Raw genomic sequence first — 20,951 nt, 5'->3', positions numbered from 1 at the left:
CTGTCTAGGAGGAAATCTCCACACACATTGTATGGGAATTTTGACCGCATTTGCCAAACTAATTGTTGAGTGCGCAGCGAATGAGGTTGCAAACCAGGCATTTTGCACGGAAAGGCCTTTTCAGGGGCCGCTGCCAAGGAGCCAGTGGCAGCCATTTTGGGATTCATCCATCGCAGCCACCAGCCTCTCCGCGGCCCTGTCCCTCGCGCTAATCGCACCATCTGCCTCTTCTCGCGTGTCCTTGGTCAGTCCTCCCTGCCGCCTTCACACCATACACGTCGTTATCACGGTTTTCTAGTCAAAGAACCCCTCTGCAGGTGCACGCGTCGGGGGCAAAGACTGAGTCCTGACCAGGTTGGATATTGGCTGACATCCCCAGAATGGAAAGACTCCTCCCAACAACAGCCAGCCCGGCAAGTCTCGCTATGCAGCAATGCCTGTTTGACTCGGAGCGCCCACGGGGAAGGAGAAAATCAGGGAAAGAAAGAGCTCGACCTGCAGGAGAAAGAAAAACCGTTGGACCTTATAGCGCTGGCTTTTCCTCTCGATCCTTCGAAAAAGAGCCTCATCATGCAATATTTGCCTTTCACTCAGTGTGATATCGATCTCTGATACTTTCCTGCCTATTTGCCTTTTGCCATCCCACCAGTGTCACTATCGTTGCAGCAATTGGACGCCGTTCGCGGCCTGCGATTGGATCCCAACGGCAGACCAAGCCGGAAATCTACTCATCATGAGCCAAGTACCATCGGATCTCTTACCTCACGATTCATATGTGGGAGAGATCTATCGTGTCAACATCTCCTTCATCTGCGCCAATTCCGTCATCATCCTCATTCGCTTGATTGTCAGAGGCTTTGTCGTTAAACATGTGGCCGTTGACGACTTCCTCATGGTGGCGGCTGGCCTCTTCGCCGATGCCTTTTCCGCCATGTCGATTGTTGGTAAGCCGGCGGCTAGATCTCGCAAAACGAACCCAGTCTTCTGACAACAGCAAAAGGCATACGATATGGCTTGGGGAGGCATATTTATGACCTTCCACAGGACTCCAGATTTGTTGACAACACAAAGAAAGTGATTCAGGTCATGACACACACCTGCTCCTCTTCAGGGAATGAGCTAACAAGTAGCAGACCTTGTGGACATGCCAGATCATGTACGTGACAGCCTTGATGCTGGTCAAGATATCAATCGTTACATCATACCTTCGAGTTTTCCCGACAACGGTCTTTCGGAGACTGATGTATGCTCTCGGTGTGGCCATTATTGCGGTTTGGATTTGCAGTATCCTCGTCACCATCTTCCAATGCCATCCAGTCCGCGCAGCTTGGGACTTTACCCTCCCGCGAGACTGCTTGGAGATCGTCACGTTCTATTACTTCACCACCGCCTTTTCAATATTTACCGACTTCTTGCTGTGTACCCTACCACTGCCGGTCTTTTTCAGGCTCAAACTTCCGGCGAGGCAAAAGTACATTGTGTCTCTACTGTTTGCTATTGGCCTGTTCGCGACTGTGGCATCAGCTCTACGCATAAGTGTCCTTCGGAGCGTCGACAGCTTAGATGTCACCATGGGATCAGTATCCACGATGAAATGGTCGGTGATTGAGGTCGGCACGGGTATCATCTGTGCATGTATACCCTGCCTGAAGCCACTTTTCAAGAATTTATTGCGAGACAAAACCTCTGCCAACAGGTCTGGTGGCCGCGCCGAAGGACCTGGTGTGCATACCCCTAGGCTAGGAACTGCACATGAGGAGCGACACGAGCTGACCAAGCCTTCAGAAGGCTGGACGAACTTCAGTCGGCAAACGCTTACTCTGAAGCAGGGCCCGATGGTGACCGCAAAGAACTTCGTCTAAACACAGAGCGCACAGGAACGACCTTTTTGCCTTTTTGGAGCTGGATGAAATCCTTGTCAGGCCTTCGGAATTTTCAGCTTGTCCTCTATTCTTCAAGAGAGCCGCAACCAGAAAAGTCGGAACGTTTGCTTTTTCATGTACTTGAACTGCGCAAGCAACCCCCATGTCCTAGAGATCAGGTTTATCTGACATGAGCATTTGGAGTTTGGTTATTGCCGCCCTTCCAGCTTTTCTGCTCACATCGCATCGAAGCGAGACGCCTCTCTCCTGCCGCAAGACTGTTTGTACAATTTCAAATCACATATGGGGCACGGAAGTATCCACAACAGGCCGCGAAGAGAATGATCGCTTACTACGCAAAAAAGAAAACGCATTGATAAAGCACACCAGTCATGAGACCACGACGACTTTTACACAATGATCGTACAATCGATATCTGCAAAGATGAAACAGAAACAAATGGGACAACATACGGGAGCTGGCTCTTCCTCGGCGCGGGTGGTATTTTCGAAGTTCATGTTTCCTGTACCGGTTCACGCGGTGGTCGACCTTGTCGATAACCAAGGAGTGGAACAGCTGTCTTATCGAGCCAACTATTTTCCTTCTCATATGTCCTTTCCTACTCCTGATATGCGTCTTTCAGCGGATGGGTCTCCTTCTGGCATTAATCTCGGCGAGGATTCACACGATGTGGACCTGTGCAGGTGGGATGTACGACGCACACCAAGGAAACTGGCGAGGGTGGAGGCGGCTGTCTCAATATCTCATCTTCCTTATGTGTCCCTTTTCAACATGCTTTTCCTTTCTCAAGCTCACAGGGCAGGATGAAGCCACGCAAGGCGGATTTACATATGGGAAATCTATACCGGATAAGCGAGGTAAGGGATGGCAGGCACTATTACTTCCAACACCAGATAGTCCTTTTTCCTTTTAATGAGAAGAGGTAAATTTTGACAGCCGCGCCACATCACACAAATACTTATGCGCGCATCCACCCGTATGGGTACATGTCAGTTTCCTTGCGCTTTGAGCGCAGATACTCAGCACCGCTGCGCACATGCGGATTCAATGTTAAGTCGCGTGCACCCATGTCCTTTCTATACCAGGCCTTGGTCAGGCTGTGTGCTCTGTGTCCCAGATCGCTGACACGGACTCCTTGCAAGAAATATTCATATCCAGTAAGTGTACATTACGCAGCCTATTATATCTCTATCATGCTCTATAATCAACAGATCTCCCAATAGCTCGTAAATAAAAAGGTTAAGTCACCGACAGCGACAAACCGATTGGCCGCGCAGACACCTTTCTCAATCTGCGACCAAGAAAAGAACCAAAGTAATGGAAACGCGACGAAAACGGATCCGACGACGTCTGTCTCGGTCTTGGCTCTTGCTCCTGCTCCTGTAAAACTCCCCGCATTAGACGGCGTCTCTGTAAATCATCCCCAGTCCTTGTACCCAAAAACAAGAGGCTGCAAAAGAGCAAACCCCCTTCTTAAGGAAGCAAGATGCTCGAGACAGAACAGCTCTGGCTGGTAGGACAGACGTTTGACCTTCCCAGGTCTTTATCCCGGGGTCCCGTGGGGCCAGCGACGTACTTGCGCTCGCCAAACACGTCAATTTGACCGGACGTGCTGTCCGGGAGTTGATTGTCGCCCCAGCGGCCCGCAAAGTCCAAGTAGCCGGTTGGATCTTGCCCGTTGTACGCGGTGAAGACGCCGGTCGTGTTGTCGTAGCTGTAGGTGTAGGCGTTGACCAAGGGGTCCCAGAACACGCCGGCGTCGGTGTGGTCCTCCAAGGGCCCCGCGAGCAAGTTGAGCCCGGGGATGGTGTGGTCGTGGGTCCCGGGGATTGCGTAGTTCGCGTGAGTGCCGTTCGCGACGTATACTACGGGTCTATCGCCGTTGTTGTACTTCTGCACGGCGGAATAGGTGAACGCCTCCCCGGAACTATGCTGGCTGAACCACATTGCCGTGGGCGCGCCGTTGACGAAGCGGACCATGGTATGCTCCCAGTCACCGACGTGATCGCCAAATTCGAGAGCGGGTAGGCCCAGAACCCAGTTTCCCTGGTTGTAGGCGTAGAAATAGAAGTAGAATGCATCGAGGATGTTGTTCGGTTTGGAGACGGTGATGATCAGGCTCGCAATGGTGGAGCCTGTCGAGCCGGAGGAATCAGGCTCAACACCGCGAAGCCAAGACGGGAGAGCCTCAATTCCTTCGTCTGATGTGAGGTAAACGTTGGTACCAGAGGAGGCGAAGTTGTTGAGACTATTGAGATTGTCGAGGGTCAGGGGCGACGGAGCACCGGCGATGTTGTTCCCTGAGCCATCTTCAGGATGTGTGTGCGTTGCCTGACCGGCGATGGAGCTGGGGAAGTAGATCTCTGTGGAGTCAAGGTATGCCACCGGCGCTGGAATAGAATTTGGGTCAGCCCTCATAGAGTTCTTTCCCAGAAGAGAGGGGGGGAGAGAGAGAGAGAGATGTACCATATTGACGGACGAAAGAGGGCAGGTCACGTTTGTCAAGATTCTTCAGCGGCGACGCGATCGATGCTCCGATTAAAGGCAACACAAGGGAAACGCAGAAATAAAACATTGTGAAATATTTACCCAGGGCATCAGGCATTTCCAAGTGGACTTGCGGGAAACCTGAATATTTAAGCCAGCTCCACGCCTGAGAGCAAATACTCCTACGTCCACTTCTGCCATGGTCAACAACTGTGGGTTACCTTCAGAGATCATCTGCATATTAATCTGGACCATCTGCAGCTTGCGATGAGGCTACCAGTGGACAAGATTCCCTGGGAAAGAACCATGTTTGACAACCAGGTACAGGCGGGCGCGTGGCGCGGTGTCATATTCGTCCATATTCAGGGAGATGACCACGAATAAGGAAGTATAGAGCCGTGTCAGGAAGCCCGTGCATCCTGGTAAGCGAAAGCATCAGGGGGAGTTTGATGACAGGCATGGGGCCAATTTCCGAGATCAAGACCAATCATGTAGCACAAATGTCGAAGGCCTGGGGAGGACAACCTGACAAGCAAGGACCCATCCCAAGGCTTAAATAAACGTGCATTTCCAAGCCGCTTCGATTCGCAGAAGAGAACAACGTTCGAGAAATGACCCTTCGACAGTCCGGGGGTCTTGTGTCGGCGGAAGATCTGAAAAGAGTCATGCGGAGATTCTTTGATATTCATTTGGTAGCCACGTGACGGCCGAGCTCTTGGCAGCCAAGGCACGTGATTGCCTGGTATTCATCGCCGGGATTGGTCTTCTGTCATGGCATACTACTTAGGTAGAGAATACCATGCTACAACGATGGGAGAACATTCAGCATGACAGATAGACACAGTATGTGCTCGTACACCAAGTCCCCCAGCACCGAACATCCATCTCGTATGCACATCAAACTGATGGACCGCCCAGGGCCAATCCACCGCAGGACATCCAAAGCATGCGACGGCTGTCGTCGGCGCAAAGCCAAGTGTAATGGACTGGCACCATGCCTCACATGTACGCAAAGGGGAGAAAAATGTAGATACCGTTCCGTTAATCGAGTCCGGCGTTCGCAAGCAGCCGAACATCAGCCAGCGTCGCCTGCGACGGGTCAAGGCACGACACACGGCCCTGATTGGGATATCTCTGACCACCGCCTTCACGATAACTACGCGAGCTCCATGGACGGGGAGGCCGCCGAACAAGTATATCTGAGCGTCAACACAACGCAGAAGATGCCTCGATCTACAAACCATCTCTATTGCGGGCCCTCCTCCAACTTTGCCTTCCTCCAGCTAGTGTACAGGACGTTCGCGCCAGTCGACTCGTTGAGCAACATGGCACCTTTGAGAGCCGCTACTGATCAGGGCATCGATTATTTTCGACAGCGAGAAATGTTCTTCGGTGTGCGTCAGGATTTGGGCACGTCCAAAGGCGTGGATGACTCGGATCTCTCACCGCGTCTGCCTCTCGAACTGGCAAAGCTGTTCCTGGAGAGATTCAGTTTGACAGTCCTTCATCTCGTTCCATTCCTCAAAGTCGAGGTCATGGAGAAGTGGCTTGAGCAGCTATACAATGATGAGGCCGAAGAGATGGCTAGTGACACCAAAGCAGTCCTCCTCGCGGTCCTGGCAAATGGAGCTACTCTAACAGAGCATGTCAAATGGGCCGACACAATTTATCATAGAGCTAAGAGGGAAATGCATGTCCTCGAAGAGACGGTCAACAACAAGGCTATTCAAGCATCCCTTCTCTTGATAAGTCATCGTGCCCCTTTGATTGGAAAGTGAACTAATTCTTGTACGCTCACCATCAAGCGAGCAGTGGCCGCGCAAATCTTGCCTACCTTGAGCTCGGACAAGCATGTCGCAAAGCATATGCCACAGGCCTTCACCGAGACGTCGAGTATACATCGCCACAGCCAAAAGGTGATGCTACCTCTGAGAGACGCACAACATTTTGGGCTCTCTTGTTCTGGGAAAGGTATCGTGGCACCCAACAGCCGTCACGAGAATTTGGCCTGATAATGCTCTAGATGGGTCTCATTCTGGCTTGGCCGACCGACTTCAGCTGCAAGTGATTCGATATCAATACCATTCCCTGCAACCAGCATCTTCACCCTAGCGCTGGGCGAACTGTCGAACATAATCGCTAAGTCGGCCAAGTACATCTACGAGGAGAAGCACCTCTCCTTGATGAAATTGAGGCTATCCCTGCAAAGTGTTCGGCATGATCTGGAATCCTTCAAACAGAGGATGGAGCCGATACTTGGATTTGCCTTGGATGGCAGCATTGACCAAGAAAATGCCAACGTCCAGCAATTCTTCATGATGAATTGTAAGGCTATCCATGCCCCGCCAAACTCCCAGTCATCTCATTTTTATTCCGTGTCCAGTTCTATCCCATACGTGGATGACCAGCTTCCGGCCCTGCCTGATGGTGTTCAATTCCATGAAAGCTCGGAAATCGTTCAATAACTCTTCCCTTTTTCACGCCGGGCAAACCCCTCCCTCACCCGAGTCCGACTTATTCTGGCTGCTCGAAGGCTGTCATTGTGCGTTCGACTCGGCCCGAAAACTGATTCACTACCTCTTTGAATCGCTCAACCGACACGTACTACTTAGGGTCTGTCCGTATCAATCGTCAGCCAAAAGTCCACTACTTACTCATCCCGCAGGGCTTGAGCTTTACGTCCGCGTGTATCGAAAGCGCATGCCTGCTCCTCGCCTACCACGCGATGAAGAATTCGGAATTGATTCCTCGAGTCAAAAAGAGTCTGGAAGAGGCACTCGGGTGCGTTTCGCATATGACCAGCAAAGAACAGGTTGACAGCGTCCGATACACTGTCCAGCGAATGCTTCATAAGATCCAGGAAGCCCGAGTATTCCATGAAGGCAAAGGCCGTGCGGTACCTTCATCGCCCGAGATTGGGTATTTCGGCCCCCACGACCAGCTAGGGGAGGAACTTGCAGACGCAGCAAGCGACAACGGTAGCGCGTGGGAGAACGCTGCGAGTTTTCTCCAGACTGCGACCGATGGGCCTGGATTCGATGACCCTTCCAACGATGGGATTTGGGCCATCGATCTCGACATCTTTGCTCCCGATCTCGGTGACTACTTCACCCTGGACGAGCCGGATTTTCTCACCGGGACCGCAGACGCTGCTTTCCAAGATCTGTGATACTTGGCTGTCGCATACCCTGGGATTGCAGATTGACAGCCCGGCCCTCAGAACATGGGCTATTTTGCAACGGGCTGAGAGAAAGCGTCCTGGATTTGCAACATGTTGCGGAAATCTACAGTTCATACAATGAGAACACACCCTCCATCAAGCTTTGCAATGAGAATTTTGGCTCGACCACCACCTACTAACTATCTAGACTTACAGGTGGTATTGGAGAAGTCAAAAAACTAACATGTGAAATGAAGGAGCTAACTGCCTACAGAAATCTCAACCCTTCAAGCCTGAACCTGCACCGACATGTTTGTGGGTGGCTTGGTATGTGAGAGAGTCAACCGCTTCATCAGCCACTCTCTTGCCGTGATCGGCTCGTACTTTTGTGCCCCGGTTTCCTCCCAGGTGCCCGGCAGAGCCTGGATGACCGTGTCCAAATTTGGGTTACAGAAATATGCCACGCTGTAACGACTGGGGTACAGATTCCCAACCGATGCATCCGGGGCCATTGGAGGCTGGACCACGCGATGGACGGTGGATTTGATCTTGTCATTGGCCCATCGAGACAGAAGGTCTCCGGCGTTGACCACGATGGTTCCCGGCAACGGCGTGGCATCGACGAACTCGCCGTCAGGAGAACAGATTTGCAACCCGCCCCGGTCGTCCTGGAACAGGAGCGTGAGAGCACCTGGAGAAGAAATCACCGTGTCAGACCCCTAGCGCTGGGTGCAACGACGGGACAAAAGGAGGAACACATCTTCCTTACCATAGTCTGAATGCGCCCCAGCCCTGACGGCGTCTTTGCTTCTCTCAAAAACCTCGGCTCTGGCGGGCGGATAGTGCAGGCATCGCAGCGTATTGTCGGCTTCGTCGATAAGGGCGTCAAAATACCCTTCCTCGAGCCCCAGGCCCAGCGCAATGGCCCGCATCACGACGACCTGAGTCTGTCGGCACCTTTCGTAAAACCCCTGGATCACCAGTTTCATCTCCACGACGGCCTGATCAATCTCCCCTGGCCATCTGTTGTCCGCGCCGCCCTCAATCCGTTCGAGGCCCACGTCCAAGGCCTCCTTCATGTCCGGGTTCGATGCCCGCAGGCGATCAATCTCCGCCTGGTCGAGGGACTGCGACAGCTTCTCGCCCCCGTACGCCGTGTACCCGGGACTGCTGCTTCGGCCCTGCATGCCCCATGACAAGTGATTCTTCTCATTCTGGGGTCTGTTGAAGAACGTGGCCGTGGTGGAGAACAGTGCGTCGATTTCGGACTGCGGAACGCCGTGGTTTTTCAGGTACACAAACCCGCATGTCTGGAATCCATGTGTGAGGGCTTGGGCGACCGAGAGTTTGGTGGCAGCGTCTCCCGACTCGAAGGATGAAATGTCAATGAGCTGTTTTGGGAAGTTGTGTGTTAGCCCGCTCAGCGATCGACAGCAGGGGGACCGATCCTCCCAGCAGCATACCGGAATGCGCAGACCCTTCTCATTCACTGCGGTCTCCATCTTTTGGCGAGTGTAAGGGACCTGGGTAACGGCTTACAGGTAGGTTTCTGGTATATCTCTCTACCTCTCAGAAAGCGAGGACAGGCTACACAGCCCCTCTATATATACCCTGGCAGGGACTCGACTGAGAAAATGAACATCCTGGAACTCGGCGACACCCGCCCACTACCGGGATTCTTTTGATCGCGATATGGGGCCCCGATTGACCCTGGGATGGAGGTTGATACGTGTTTGTGGCTGTCCAGGAAATACGGCTATAGCAGGCCGATATACCGGATATAACCCGGATGAGCGTGTAAGCAAGCGACTGTCCTCTTCCCCTGTTGCTCCCCTGTCCATCATGCTCGAAGTTTCCTTTCCTCGCCTTGTTGGTCTTCCTGATATCAACATCCTGCTCCTTTATTACAAACTTTACGGGGTCATGATGGACCTACTCGCCGGGACATACTTGAGACAACCTAGCATCAAGGTTGTCTCATGTTCCGCTGTTTTCTCTATCTGCTGACTCTACAAACTACAGATTGGGGATTATGCTGATGAGAGAAGGTCGAGTCACAAGCGGCATACTCTTCTCCTCCTCGTGCGTCCTCTTGCTGTGAGGGGAGTCATCCAAATTCAGCACCAAACGCTAGCCATATGGCACCTTGCGGGCAACGGCGAGACGGGCGAGACGGAGACGGGGAGGGAGAAGGTGCTGGCTGTACGAGGGTGCGATGGCTTCACTCCACTATTTTATTCCCTCCCTCTCCCTTCTCATGCCCCCTACTCCGATTCGCCTCCAAAAACGCCTTTTGTGTACTTGCATCGTGATTCAGGCGCAATGGGTGTCGATGCAGTTCCGCCAGTTTCACGCTTGTGCCTTGTTGTGATAGATCCGCCGTCGAAAGCAAAATGTACAGTATATTGTACTGTATTTTAGAGGCACTGTCATGCTGCAAGCCAATATTCACACAGAGGACAAGAAAAGTTTCGCGGTCTTAACACCGAGGACGGTCTTTTGAATAATGCGTCTCGACTTCGATTGTGTGATGCAGTATGTACAACGGTTGCATTCAGGCCCTAGCAAGATCCATGTGGACTTCGACTCCTCCCTCCACCTTCGTCTACCACTCTACCACAGTGTCTTGTGACCGAAAAGAACGCGCGTCATGCCGTACAGGGAGAAGGTCAAGCTGCCTAAAAGGATCGTGTAGTATGGATAGAGGATGAATGGGCTCCGGTGAGTCTGTAAAAAGGTTGTGTTAGCGAAGCTGCCCAGGGTACAGAGTAACAGGGATTTGAAAGTGTGCAATGGTTAGTTGTATAAGGGTAATTGGGTTGAGTTCGAGGACGCCGAAGGCCCTCCTGCGACGGGTGGCTTAGTTTCTGGCCAGGACACCAAGTCAACCCGCTGAGCTCGAGACCGTGTGTTGGTGCAGAGAGATTCCCGAGACAGCCTACGGTGCAGTTGCTGCAGCGGGCATCGTATCGGAACGTGCGGCGAAAAGCCCTGGGCTATCGAAGTCGAGTCTAGGATACCAGACATCTTTGTGTAAAGCTGAGAACTCGAAGTTGAACATGCACAGCGTTATCGACGCATGCACTCCGTCATTTCCGGACTTGACGCAAGTCGCCGTAAAAGTTGTGGTGCCGTCGAGCCAATTCTCCAGGAGGAATAGTTTTGTCGAGCTCTGTGCTCTTCTTCGGCTATGCATAAAATGCCGCTTCATTTCGTCTGAATTGTAGACTTCGCGGGTTCGCGGAGGCAAGATGGAGGTCTGATTTGACAGAGTAAGAGTCTACTGACCTTCCACCATTGTCGTTTTCCATCGTGCTTCTGAAACAGGCGTTGATAGTAAGGTACTCGGTTGTCTCGATACACGAAGATCCTGCGCAGAAAGCCAATTAGCTAGAGTCCAGAGCTAAGCGCCGTGCTGCCTCAGCTAGAGACTGCAAATCGTGGGAGGTTTTCCCTTCCACGACATACCCGGATTTCTGCTGAGCTTGAGCAGGTCTGAACATGCGGGCCCGGGTGGCTTGCATCATTCGGAGAGCTGTGGGAGAGACCATCTTGTCGGTTCAGGAGGCAAATCACTCGAATATCGGTGGGGGAGGAGGAACGAAGAGCTTCAGAGGATTAGACCTGAAGTTCAATTGAGGTTCGGAGGTCGCAGGCTCACGCCATGGCAGACCAGGAGCTAGCTGCCAAGCCTGGGGATCAGCACGTGACCAGTCTGTATCTTCGAAGAAACGATCTCCTGACTTTTCAACTCTGCGGTTTTCGGCTACAAGTCTCTTCCATTTCTCATTGGCACTGCCTGCCTTTCTTGATTAAGTCCCTTCACTTGGAGACCATGAAAGCCTAGATGCTTTTGATGGATGGTCACGTGTAGACTGCTACATGAGATTATTATGGGGTCGTCTTGAGAGGTGCTCCCAGACACGATGTCTCTTACCGTCACTGTATGGCCAAGCGCGCGCCCATATACCTTGGTCGAATTTAGCCAATGTTGCTAGAACAGCTTTACCACGACGATGGCATCCATCACATAACCGACCTTTGACGACAACCTCGAAATCAATATCGGATCATGAACCGTGCGAGCCTAGAGATGACTGTTTTTCTGCCGCTGTCTCAGAGCAGCCTCATTCAGATGATGCACAATGGGAGAGCCTACTGGATCGTGGACTGGCATACGGTATCAAAACCCGGGATCAGCTGCGCTTCGAGGCAGATGTAGGCCATACATCGTTTGTTGGCTGTCGTCTAGTTGACAAGCCTTCCCATCGTCACGAAATAGAGCTTTGGGAGATTCTCTTGGTTGCTCAAGCTCTGCAAAACGGCCACGAAGGGATCAAAGCTATATGGAGAGGGATGAAATTTCGAGGGGAAGCATTTCGATTTGAAGGAGATGATCCCCGTATTGAAGCTCTATGGAAGACCTTCCTCTCCGCTGGTTCCGAAGACCATCGCTTTCTCTGGTCAATCTGCAAGGAAGCTAAACATTTGAAATACAAACGCCCAAGACTATTTGCAGAGATCGTTGGAGCTGCATTAGAAGGCCCGCACCCTCTGGAAGCCTATCAATTTGCATCTTTCGTCGGTCAAAAGCATTACAAGGGGCGTGAGGATCTCCTCGCGGCCTTCTTCGCTGCCTGTCGCTCGAAGGAAGACAATGCGCTGAGAGGCTTCTGCACTGTCTATGATGTGGTTCCCAGGACTCGCATCTACGCTGAAGTCACTTCTCATTTGTGGAGTCAAGACCGGTCGTCCGATGCCTTCATGATGCACTCTTTTTTGATCACAAGGAGCGACTTGCCACCGCGGTTCGAGCTACTTGAACCCTACATCAACTACTTAGCGCTGCACAACGAAAGCCTCGAGAGATTTCTGTTGCCGCTCAACCAGGCTGGAGCCTCCTTTGAAGCCCAGGCGCGAAGATTATGGTCAATCGGCAGAAGCAGAATCACTGGTGTACCTGCAGATTCTCTCAATATCGTGGCAAGCAAGACTATGGGGTCAGCTCCAGCGAAACTCAGCGATCAATTTGTCGCCCGTGCATTTGCCACCCGGGCTTTCTCCTTCGATTTTGCAGTCAACAGTCTGAGAATGATTGGGCTGATTGAGGTTGGACCGCTGGCCGTCCGTCAAATGGCTCTGGCTGCACCAGATCTAGATACTTTACAAGCCCGCTTCCAGAAACTCCGCGACCTCGAGATTGACACCGGCTCTTCTGTTTTTGTCCGGATACTCAGAGACGTCTGTGATGCGGGCCATTGGGAGATGGTCCAGGCGCTTGTGAACAACGATTTACATCACGAGGTGTTCGAGGATATCGAGCTACAGAAGCGGCTCTTGACGGAATACTACCGCACCAAAGACTGGGGACAACTCAATCGTACGCTCGTGATTCTCAACGACGGAAAATTCGATAACTATTCACGTAGCCGATCAACCAACTTCTTATTGAGAGCAATGATGGAAGTAGGCGACTGGAAGAGTGTCGTAAACTGTGTGGCGACTTTACAAGAGCACGGGTTGCATGTCTCTTCATCCTTCCCTCAATTCGTCGTCTCTCTATTTCGAACCACTAAACAACTCACGGTTGGCGGCGATAGAGGGGATGTGGACAAAATTGGATTTCTGATAGGGTTGATGCAGAACATCCTCGCTTCAGGAACAAACTTCAAGATCGGGTTCTGGCGGGCGCCGATAAAGGCACTCGGTCGGCAAGGACGTCTCAAAGAGCTGGAGTCACTGGTCTACTGGATTGCGGAGTGGTACCGAAGCGGAGGACTCAACGGACAAGTTCTCCAAGTCCCAATGTCCGGCTCGGGCACGAACCTGAATGCCCTTTTCGACGACAAGTTCCAAAAGTCGCTCATGTCGTGGTGTTTCCGACCTCGCAAAGGGATGGGAGCTGTTTCTCCTGAACGCTGCCTAAGGTGGACCCGTATGCTCAAAAGGCTCCGAGACGTATACGGCGTGGAAGTCAAGGAATATGTCATCCGTTGGGAGTTTATCAACCGCCTACGACGGCTTTTCGCCGCGGGAATGCGTCTCAAGGCTCCCAACGCGTGGATGCGCTCCAGAAACCGCACCTCGCTCACACGGTACTGGGCTCTGTACGACAAGATGTGGGACATGAAACCAGCTGGTCGAGTCAAGTACGATGACCGGAATACGGTCAGCCTCTACCATCGCAGACTGAGCCCGGTGAAGAGGAGGCGTTTGATAAGTCACTGGTCGAGGAGGAGGGCAGAACGAGCGTTGAGCCGGGGAGCACAGCTTGGGAATGGCCAGAACAACGGGAAAGACGACATTGTTGTGTACAGAGATCTCTTTAATGCGTCCTGGGAGGACTATAGAAAGTGAATTGCGGGTCAAATAATGTGAATCATTGAATCTCAAAATCAACTCTGGTCATTTTGCCCGACCTCATCCATGTTTATTGATCTAAAAGCGGCGACTCACATTTCCCTTTCCTTCCACACACAAACACCTTGCCGCTTTGGTATCTCAGTGCAACCATCACGCTAACGCCTTTTGGACTAGTCGCAGGACATACCATTCACACTCACACAACTCAGCTGGTAAGCGGTCTCACGTATTTTTCCCTTTGTCAAGTTTATGAGATTTTGTGAAAGATGGCCGACTTCAGTGTCTTGAGCGAGCTGAGAAACCAGCAACGGCCAGTCCGTCGCAATGACAAGACCTACGGCAAGAAAAAGGCCCAGTCGGCGGAGAAACGTGCGATGCATTTCGATCTCTTCGGTGGTGACAAGAATGAGAACGACATCGTTGACAAGATGGAGACACTGACACTTCAGCACGATGTTAGAGAGACTGTGCAGCCTGAACCTGAACCTGAACCGACAATTCCTCTCGAACAGAGACCAGTTGAACATCACCACCGGCCTCGAGCACGTCGAAAGGTCGCCTCATCCAGGAAAATGGCAGTATGTTTCTACGGCCCTCTTACCAAACCCCCAGAATTGACCACCGCTTGCAGAACCTCACTTGGCTAGAACTTCAACAACTCGACCCACTGCTCTCACTCGTTGGACAAAAAGTGGTCAAGGATTTCCAGGAATTCGGTCGCAGCATCGGGAAGAAGTACCTATGCACAAAGCTTGGTGAAGGATCGTTTGCCGATGTCTTCAAACTCCAGGCAAAAGAACTCGCAGATGTCGAGGATTTGGAGAAACGAGGCGGTCTCATTGTCAAAATCATCCCGTTCAGACTGACCAAAGAGACCAAAAATGACATTACCGACCTGGAATCGATCACTCGAGAAGTCAGACTGATGCAGTCCGTTGATGCTTTGCACGGATTTGTTCGCTGCCGCGGTATTCACATCGTCAGCGGCAAGTATCCAGATGTCCTCCTTGAAGCGTTCGACACATTCAAAGCGACCAGACCGGTTTCGGCACACAATTCCAACCCGCTGAAGGATTTTTCTCCACAGCAGCTCTATGCCATCATGGAAATGAACGATGCTGGAAAGCCCATCTATCGCCTCAGACCCTTATCGGCGTTTCAGGTGTATGACATCTTCTGGAAGACCGCCATGAGCCTCGCTCTAGCAGAGAAACAAATCGAGTTCGAACACCGAGACATGCACAATGGCAACCTCTGCTTCAAGGCTCTGACCAAGGACGGCCCGATCGACGCGACACAGAAAGTCATTGAGGAGATGAACGAGAGGCCAGAAGTCGTCCTCGGAATGTCAAATCTTCAAGTCACTGTCATCGACTACACTCTGTCACGCGCCAAAATCAATGACGGGAGTGAAAGCGGCCTCATCGTCTTCGACCCCATGTTGTTCTGGGAAACAGAAAGCTACGACCCACAGACCCAGGCGGAGAAGCGGCAGTGGGGGACGTACCGCCGCGTCCGAGAGTGGGCGAGGACTGTTGAGTCCAGGGAGGAGGCACTGGCCGAACTCGAGGGCCTTGAATACGAGGCAAGGAACAAGTACGAGAGGTTCCTGCCAAAGACAAACGTGTTCTGGCTCGGATACCTGCTGGCGGACATGCTGGCGAGAAGCCCTGCTGGCAGGGGTGCCAGCCTGCCAGGCAGTAGCAGGGCAGCAAAGACCCTGCAGGCGGAGCTGTGGGAGAAGTTGATGGAGGTGTCGACCTACCTCAACGACGTCGCACCGACGTTGTTGCCGGTAGGGGCCGACGGCCTCATCGCAGAGGCGGTGGAGAAGGGGTGGCTGGCGCCAGCTGACATGGCGGCCTATAAAGCCCAGGTGGAAGAATAGAGGAGGGGGGTTTTTCGTTCCGAGTGCATAGCGAGGTGCTGGGGCAGGACGGCGCCGCAAGGCAAATCATCATGTGTCATGAGTAACGAGAATGCTAAACATTTGAACTCCTTCTTCATCGTGTAGTCGTGTCTTTGCACATGACGGCTTGCTTCTGAACAACGACATCGATGTCGAATGGATGAGAAGGACGTTGTGTTTGCCTCGGGTGGGAGGCTTGGGGGTGGCGAATGCCAATTCAGCCCCTTTGACCAGAAATGCGTCATGGATGCGCCTCATCCTCCATTACGGCCCGTCACACGACTTGTGTTTGTTCTCACTGCCAACGCATGACTTGTACCAGTCCACGCGACACAAATGAAGTGAGATGAAGAGATAGACGAGTTGACCCCTGACGGCGCGCCCGTCCTCCTACATGTCCAAGACTGCCACTGAACAACCACCATCATTCGAACTTCCGCAGCTGTCCAACATGGGCTTGTTTCGATCGCGGCAGGATTATCAGCCCATACGAGGCGATGCAGAAAGAGACAATGAGAGCATACAAGATGGGGCGGATGAAGATGCTGTCGCTGAGACGCCCTTCTCGTGGGTTGAATACGCCATCTTTGTCCTGCTTGGGATAGCGATGTTATGGGCCTGGTACATGATCCCCTGCGGCTCTCCGGCCTTGGGTTTTATGTTTTTCTCACTGACAAGGGAAACCATAGGAACATGTTTCTTGCCGCAGCGCCCTACTTCCAGCACCGTTTCCGCGGAAATCAGTGGATTCTCAACCACTTCCAGGCCGCTGAGGTCTCGGTCTCGACGGTCACGAATCTCGGGTCGATGATAACACTGACAAAACTGCAAAAGGGGGCATCATATCCCAAGCGAATATCGTTATCCCTCACGATCAGCACCGCGGTATTTGCTGTGCTGTCTCTGTCAACGCTCGTTCGCACGTCCGCAGGCGTGTACTTTGGCTTCCTCCTTGTGGCCATCTTAGCCGCGAGCTTTTCCACTGGCCTGCTACAGAATGGCCTATTCTCCTTCGCATCAGGGTTTGGAAGAAGCGAGTATACACAGGGAATCATGACGGGCCAGGGTATTGCCGGAGTGCTACCGCCCATGGCGCAGATTATATCGGTTTTGGTGGTTCCAGCGAAGAAGGATGGCAGTGGCGCCGACACCGCCGACGAATCTCCCACTTCAGCATTGGTCTATTTCTTGACGGCCACGGCCATCTCAGTCATTGCTCTCTTCGCCTTCTTTTACCTCTTGAAGAGAGAGGCGAGAAGCCGAGCCCTTCAATCGGCAGCGAAATCCACGGCCGATGAAGCCTCCGAAGGTGACGCCTTGACGACGGGGGGCATTGCGGCAGCAGCGGGTGAAGGTTTCGACGAGCCCAACAAGGAACGACCCTCGGTGCCGCTGGGCACGCTCTTCCTCAGGATGCCTTTTCTTGCGGCGGCAGTCTTTATCTGTTTCGCTGTCACGATGGTTTTCCCAATCTTCACGGCGTCAATCCAGTCCGTCAACAACATCGACTCGGCGATATTTATCCCCACGGCCTTCCTGCTATGGAACATAGGCGATCTAACAGGACGACTGATCACACTGTGGCCAAGGATCTCCCTGACCCACTATCCTTTTGCTCTGTTCTGCATAGCAATGGCACGACTGCTATTTATCCCGTTGTATTTCCTCTGCAATATCAAGAACAAGGGTGGCGTGGTCAGGAGCGACTTCTTCTACTTGATCATTGTGCAGTTTCTATTTGGCTTGACAAACGGGTATTTGGGCAGTGAGTGCATGATGGGATCAGGACAGTGGGTACCACCGGAAGAGAGAGAGGCAGCAGGGGGTTTCATGGGATTGATGCTTGTCGGCGGGCTTACTGTGGGGAGTTTATTGAGCTTCCTGCTCGGGGATATCTAGAAGGAGTGGTTGAAATACTATAGAAAGGGAGTTTAAGGGGAGCATCTTTTATTACTGGAGCAAGGGGGATAAGGAGAGGGTAAGGAGCTCTACAAGGAGTACCTCGTCCTCGATTACCCCCACCATCTCCTGGGCACAGCCTCGTTGTCAGCAGCAGGATGACGAACGATTCCATCTCTTGAAGACTTGTCTCGAACTCTGCTCTTGCGACTATTGAAAACCTCAGCCCACAAGGCTGTGTACTTCGTGTCTTGCCCACATGTACCACATTCGGAGGGATTCGGGCAGATCCCCCTGGTCTTCGCGGTGCTGCATGCGGGACATTGTCGTGCAACGTGATACGCGTGGTGTTTGTAAAATGGTCAAACTGGTGTGAAGCACAGTGTTCCAGTTGTGATCCTCCCAAGTCGTACGGAGGACATGCATGCAACCATTGTCACGCCGCTGCCCCGCGATCTCTTACGACAGTCAACCATCTTCCTCGTCTTTCCATTTCACATCACGTGTCACACGGGAAATGAAGTTCCCAGTCCGGCGTAGTTTGGTACTCGTAATGAAGGGGAGGGGAATAGCGTAGGAGGCAAGGTTTAGGGCCGGCACTCGGTGCGCGCGCGATGCGATGCAGCCAGTAGCAGTCGGACAGGCTGATGGAAAAAGTCCGTAGCGCGTTCCTGGATGATCAGGAACAGGAAAAGGCCGATGGAGAGCAGATGGAGATGTGGGATTGCGCCCGTTTGGTAGCGGCAGGCACCTTGGCTGGGAGCTGGAGAGCTACCGAGTCGAGGAGCTGTGCTAGGTGAGGGCGAGGGCGAGGGCGAGGGTGAGGGTGAGCTGGGCACCTGGGTTTCAAGGTTGCGCCCTGGTCTCAGAGGCTGAAAGGTTGAGAGGTTGTGGGTGCATGGTGGAAGCTTGGAAGGTCGAGAGGTCGAGAGGCGCGCGGCCTGAAACACGTCTTTGATTTGTCTTTGATTTGCGTGGCTTCGTGCCTCTTCCTTTCTTCTTCCTTGTTGCTCGCACCAGAATTCTGGACTCGCTCACCGCAGTTTGACTTGTGCTCCTCTGAAGCGCCCTCCCTTCCAGACAGCCTTCCCTTGGTGGCCGTGACAAGACAATTCCAAGAAACTACGCCGGCCCAAGCCAGCAGATCACGTCCGTCCATGTCCATTCGTGTCCATCCGAACCTGAATTTCCCCAGACAAAGCCAAGGGCCAGGATGGCCCTGGCTGATCGCCGCATGCCCCCTGCATCCAATCACGGACCCCAGTCAGCCATTTTTTCTCGTCTCGCTCGTCCTTTTCAGCTCCACGGCCACGAAATGTCCTTTCTATTCTCGAGCCTGACAGAGCTGGCCCGGCTCCATTCGAGCGCGTCCTCCAATCAGCCGCCCATCAACGGCCTATCCAACGTTTCAGAACAAGCTGGGGCCAGTCCAAGCACCACCCTTTTGCCCTCCTTTCGGCTAGCCGCATCTCCTTTTCGTCTCCTTGTCCGTGTCGCCGATGCTGCGTTGGATGCTTGGTGGCTCAATGCTGGTCGCTGGTCGCTCGTCGGTGCCACTTCAGCCCTGGGTGACAGAAAAGAGAAAAGATCAGGTTCAAAGACGCCAAATACTGCCGCTCGAGCTTCACACCCGCGTCTCCCTCTTGCATCTTCACTTGTCCGTGACTCGTTCCTTTACATACCTGCCCTTTTTCCTTTCCTTAAGTGCTTACTGACCAACCGACTTGACACCCTTCAGACCTCCGTCACATCCTTCTGCCCAACTTTTCAATAGGCTCTGGTTCGCCTTGGTCCCCTTTTGTGCATATTACTCCGTCCCGCCTCGCCCTCTCAAGACCTCTTCGCATCCTCCCAATTTCACCACTCGACTCCTCCCAACCAGTTTTCCTTCGTTTTTCCCCTTCGAATTACTGTTATCGCTGGTCGAAGACGTCGTATGAGTCGTCACCATCTATACCTTTCACTTATTACGCCAACGCCATGTCACTAGCCATGGCTCGTTCGCAATGTACGGCGGCACTCCTCGCCCTCTTCTTGGCCGCCTTTCCCTCCACAACTTTGGCTTCGCCTATATCACACCTTCATAAACGCGACATGGGCACTGGTGCCAAAGCTGGTCTCGGCGTCGGTCTCGCCGTTGCGGCCGTTCTCTTGATCGGCCTCGTCGCCTTCTTCATCATCCACTTCCGCCGCTCTCAACATCTCGCCGCTCTCAACAAAGAACGCGCGATCCTCGCGGGCGAGAAGAACCAAGATGGCTCTGACAAGCCCGATAAATTTGCCGATAACCCGCCCGAGAAGTCTGCAATGCCTCGACGAAACAAGTCGGTCAAGGACCGACTCATGGGACCACTCTACCGCGGCAGCACTATTGACCTGATGCCCATTCCAAAGGCCCACTTCAATCCAAACCGCAGCAGCACCGCTACTACACAGACAGCCCACTGGGATAACATCGACGGTCAACCTTTCCTGCACAAGCCCTGGGCCGGCGGCGAAAGCTCCCCTCGGCCCAGCTTCAGCAGCAAGCGAGCTACCAGAATGATGATGATGATGTAAACTTGGTCGTCATGGAAGATTTTGTGTACCCGTTGCTGGATTGTCGCTGGCTTGTTTGTTCTAAAATGAACGGTACATTGCCCGCCAATTGAGTTGTATACCTCGTTCACCACATTTTGACTCGGAAGCGTTCGTCCCACGAAAGGGGCCTGTGCGTTTTGTGGTTTGACTGGAAAGCTAGGGCGTTGGGACTACCACTGGACAGCCCATCGATGGCAAGGCCTGGGAGGAGTAATGATCGGTTTAGCGGCGTTGGGTGCTCTGTGTGATTGTCGTGTCGCTGATGATCTTAACATACCCAGAATATATCATGGCAAGTTCTGCTGTTTTTTTGGATCTTTTGTCAAGTTTACCTTGTGTTGAGGCCTCGGGGGACCTCAGGGAAGGAGAAACGTCGTTATCAATGTAAACTCCCGGGGGGGGAGGAAGCTGCTGGATCTCAAAGAGTTTGCCAAAGCAAGAAAGAAAACTTGTTACAGTTGCGGACATGTTGCAACCTTTTGGTCAAACGCACATTTCATCGGGAGCGGAACCTCTCCTGTCCTGCTTGCTTGCTGTGGCTGCCGACGCGGGTAGCCATGGTCACTCAGCCTTACTACCCTACCTACTTACCTACCTACCTATACTTAGCTACATACCAAATGTACCGGAATCGAGACATCAAAGCTTTGTGCATCTTGTAGCTCACCCT

At 52.7% G+C, this 20,951-nt stretch overlaps 7 protein-coding genes across 7 annotated transcripts; 6 read left to right on the top strand and 1 right to left on the bottom strand.

The window, feature by feature from the left end:
- Nucleotides 1-339: 339 nt before the first annotated feature.
- Nucleotides 340-2,771, top strand: PV07_01944 (uncharacterized protein). The gene is made up of 3 exons (XM_016388526.1): nt 340-944; nt 1,001-1,056; nt 1,134-2,771. Exons 1-3 carry the CDS (start codon nt 734-736, stop codon nt 1,860-1,862), a joined length of 996 nt encoding a protein of 331 aa, XP_016255454.1. The 5' UTR covers nt 340-733; the 3' UTR covers nt 1,863-2,771.
- A 252-nt stretch (nt 2,772-3,023) lies between these two features.
- Nucleotides 3,024-4,486, bottom strand: PV07_01943 (uncharacterized protein). The gene is made up of 2 exons (XM_016388525.1): nt 4,350-4,486; nt 3,024-4,273 (listed from the first exon to the last, which is right to left on the bottom strand). The coding sequence occupies exons 1-2, from the start codon at nt 4,456-4,458 to the stop codon at nt 3,357-3,359; spliced, it is 1,026 nt and encodes a 341-aa protein (XP_016255453.1). The 5' UTR covers nt 4,459-4,486; the 3' UTR covers nt 3,024-3,356.
- Nucleotides 4,487-5,419: 933 nt separating this feature from the next.
- Nucleotides 5,420-7,539, top strand: PV07_01942 (uncharacterized protein; the record flags this gene model as incomplete). The annotated part of the gene is made up of 5 exons (XM_016388524.1): nt 5,420-6,119; nt 6,176-6,341; nt 6,394-6,695; nt 6,754-6,983; nt 7,036-7,539. Exons 1-5 carry the CDS (start codon nt 5,540-5,542, stop codon nt 7,537-7,539), a joined length of 1,782 nt encoding a protein of 593 aa, XP_016255452.1. The 5' UTR covers nt 5,420-5,539.
- A 3,760-nt stretch (nt 7,540-11,299) lies between these two features.
- PV07_01941 (uncharacterized protein) lies at nt 11,300-13,929 on the top strand. The gene has a single exon (XM_016388523.1). The coding sequence runs from the start codon at nt 11,413-11,415 to the stop codon at nt 13,885-13,887; it is 2,475 nt and encodes an 824-aa protein (XP_016255451.1). The 5' UTR covers nt 11,300-11,412; the 3' UTR covers nt 13,888-13,929.
- Nucleotides 13,930-14,152: 223 nt separating this feature from the next.
- Nucleotides 14,153-15,871, top strand: PV07_01940 (uncharacterized protein). The gene is made up of 2 exons (XM_016388522.1): nt 14,153-14,471; nt 14,525-15,871. Exons 1-2 carry the CDS (start codon nt 14,160-14,162, stop codon nt 15,779-15,781), a joined length of 1,569 nt encoding a protein of 522 aa, XP_016255450.1. The 5' UTR covers nt 14,153-14,159; the 3' UTR covers nt 15,782-15,871.
- Nucleotides 15,872-16,071: 200 nt separating this feature from the next.
- Nucleotides 16,072-18,048, top strand: PV07_01939 (uncharacterized protein). Its single transcript, XM_016388521.1, has 2 exons — nt 16,072-16,423; nt 16,492-18,048. Exons 1-2 carry the CDS (start codon nt 16,197-16,199, stop codon nt 17,699-17,701), a joined length of 1,437 nt encoding a protein of 478 aa, XP_016255449.1. The 5' UTR covers nt 16,072-16,196; the 3' UTR covers nt 17,702-18,048.
- A 682-nt stretch (nt 18,049-18,730) lies between these two features.
- PV07_01938 (uncharacterized protein) lies at nt 18,731-20,947 on the top strand. The gene has a single exon (XM_016388520.1). It carries the CDS (start codon nt 19,682-19,684, stop codon nt 20,258-20,260), a length of 579 nt encoding a protein of 192 aa, XP_016255448.1. The 5' UTR covers nt 18,731-19,681; the 3' UTR covers nt 20,261-20,947.
- The last annotated feature ends 4 nt before the right edge of the window (nt 20,948-20,951 follow it).

The sequence above is a fragment of the Cladophialophora immunda genome (assembly GCF_000835495.1).
Source record: "Cladophialophora immunda strain CBS 83496 unplaced genomic scaffold supercont1.1, whole genome shotgun sequence".
NCBI classification, from domain to species: domain Eukaryota; kingdom Fungi; phylum Ascomycota; class Eurotiomycetes; order Chaetothyriales; family Herpotrichiellaceae; genus Cladophialophora; species Cladophialophora immunda.
This window is presented reverse-complemented; position numbering and strand designations above follow the sequence as displayed.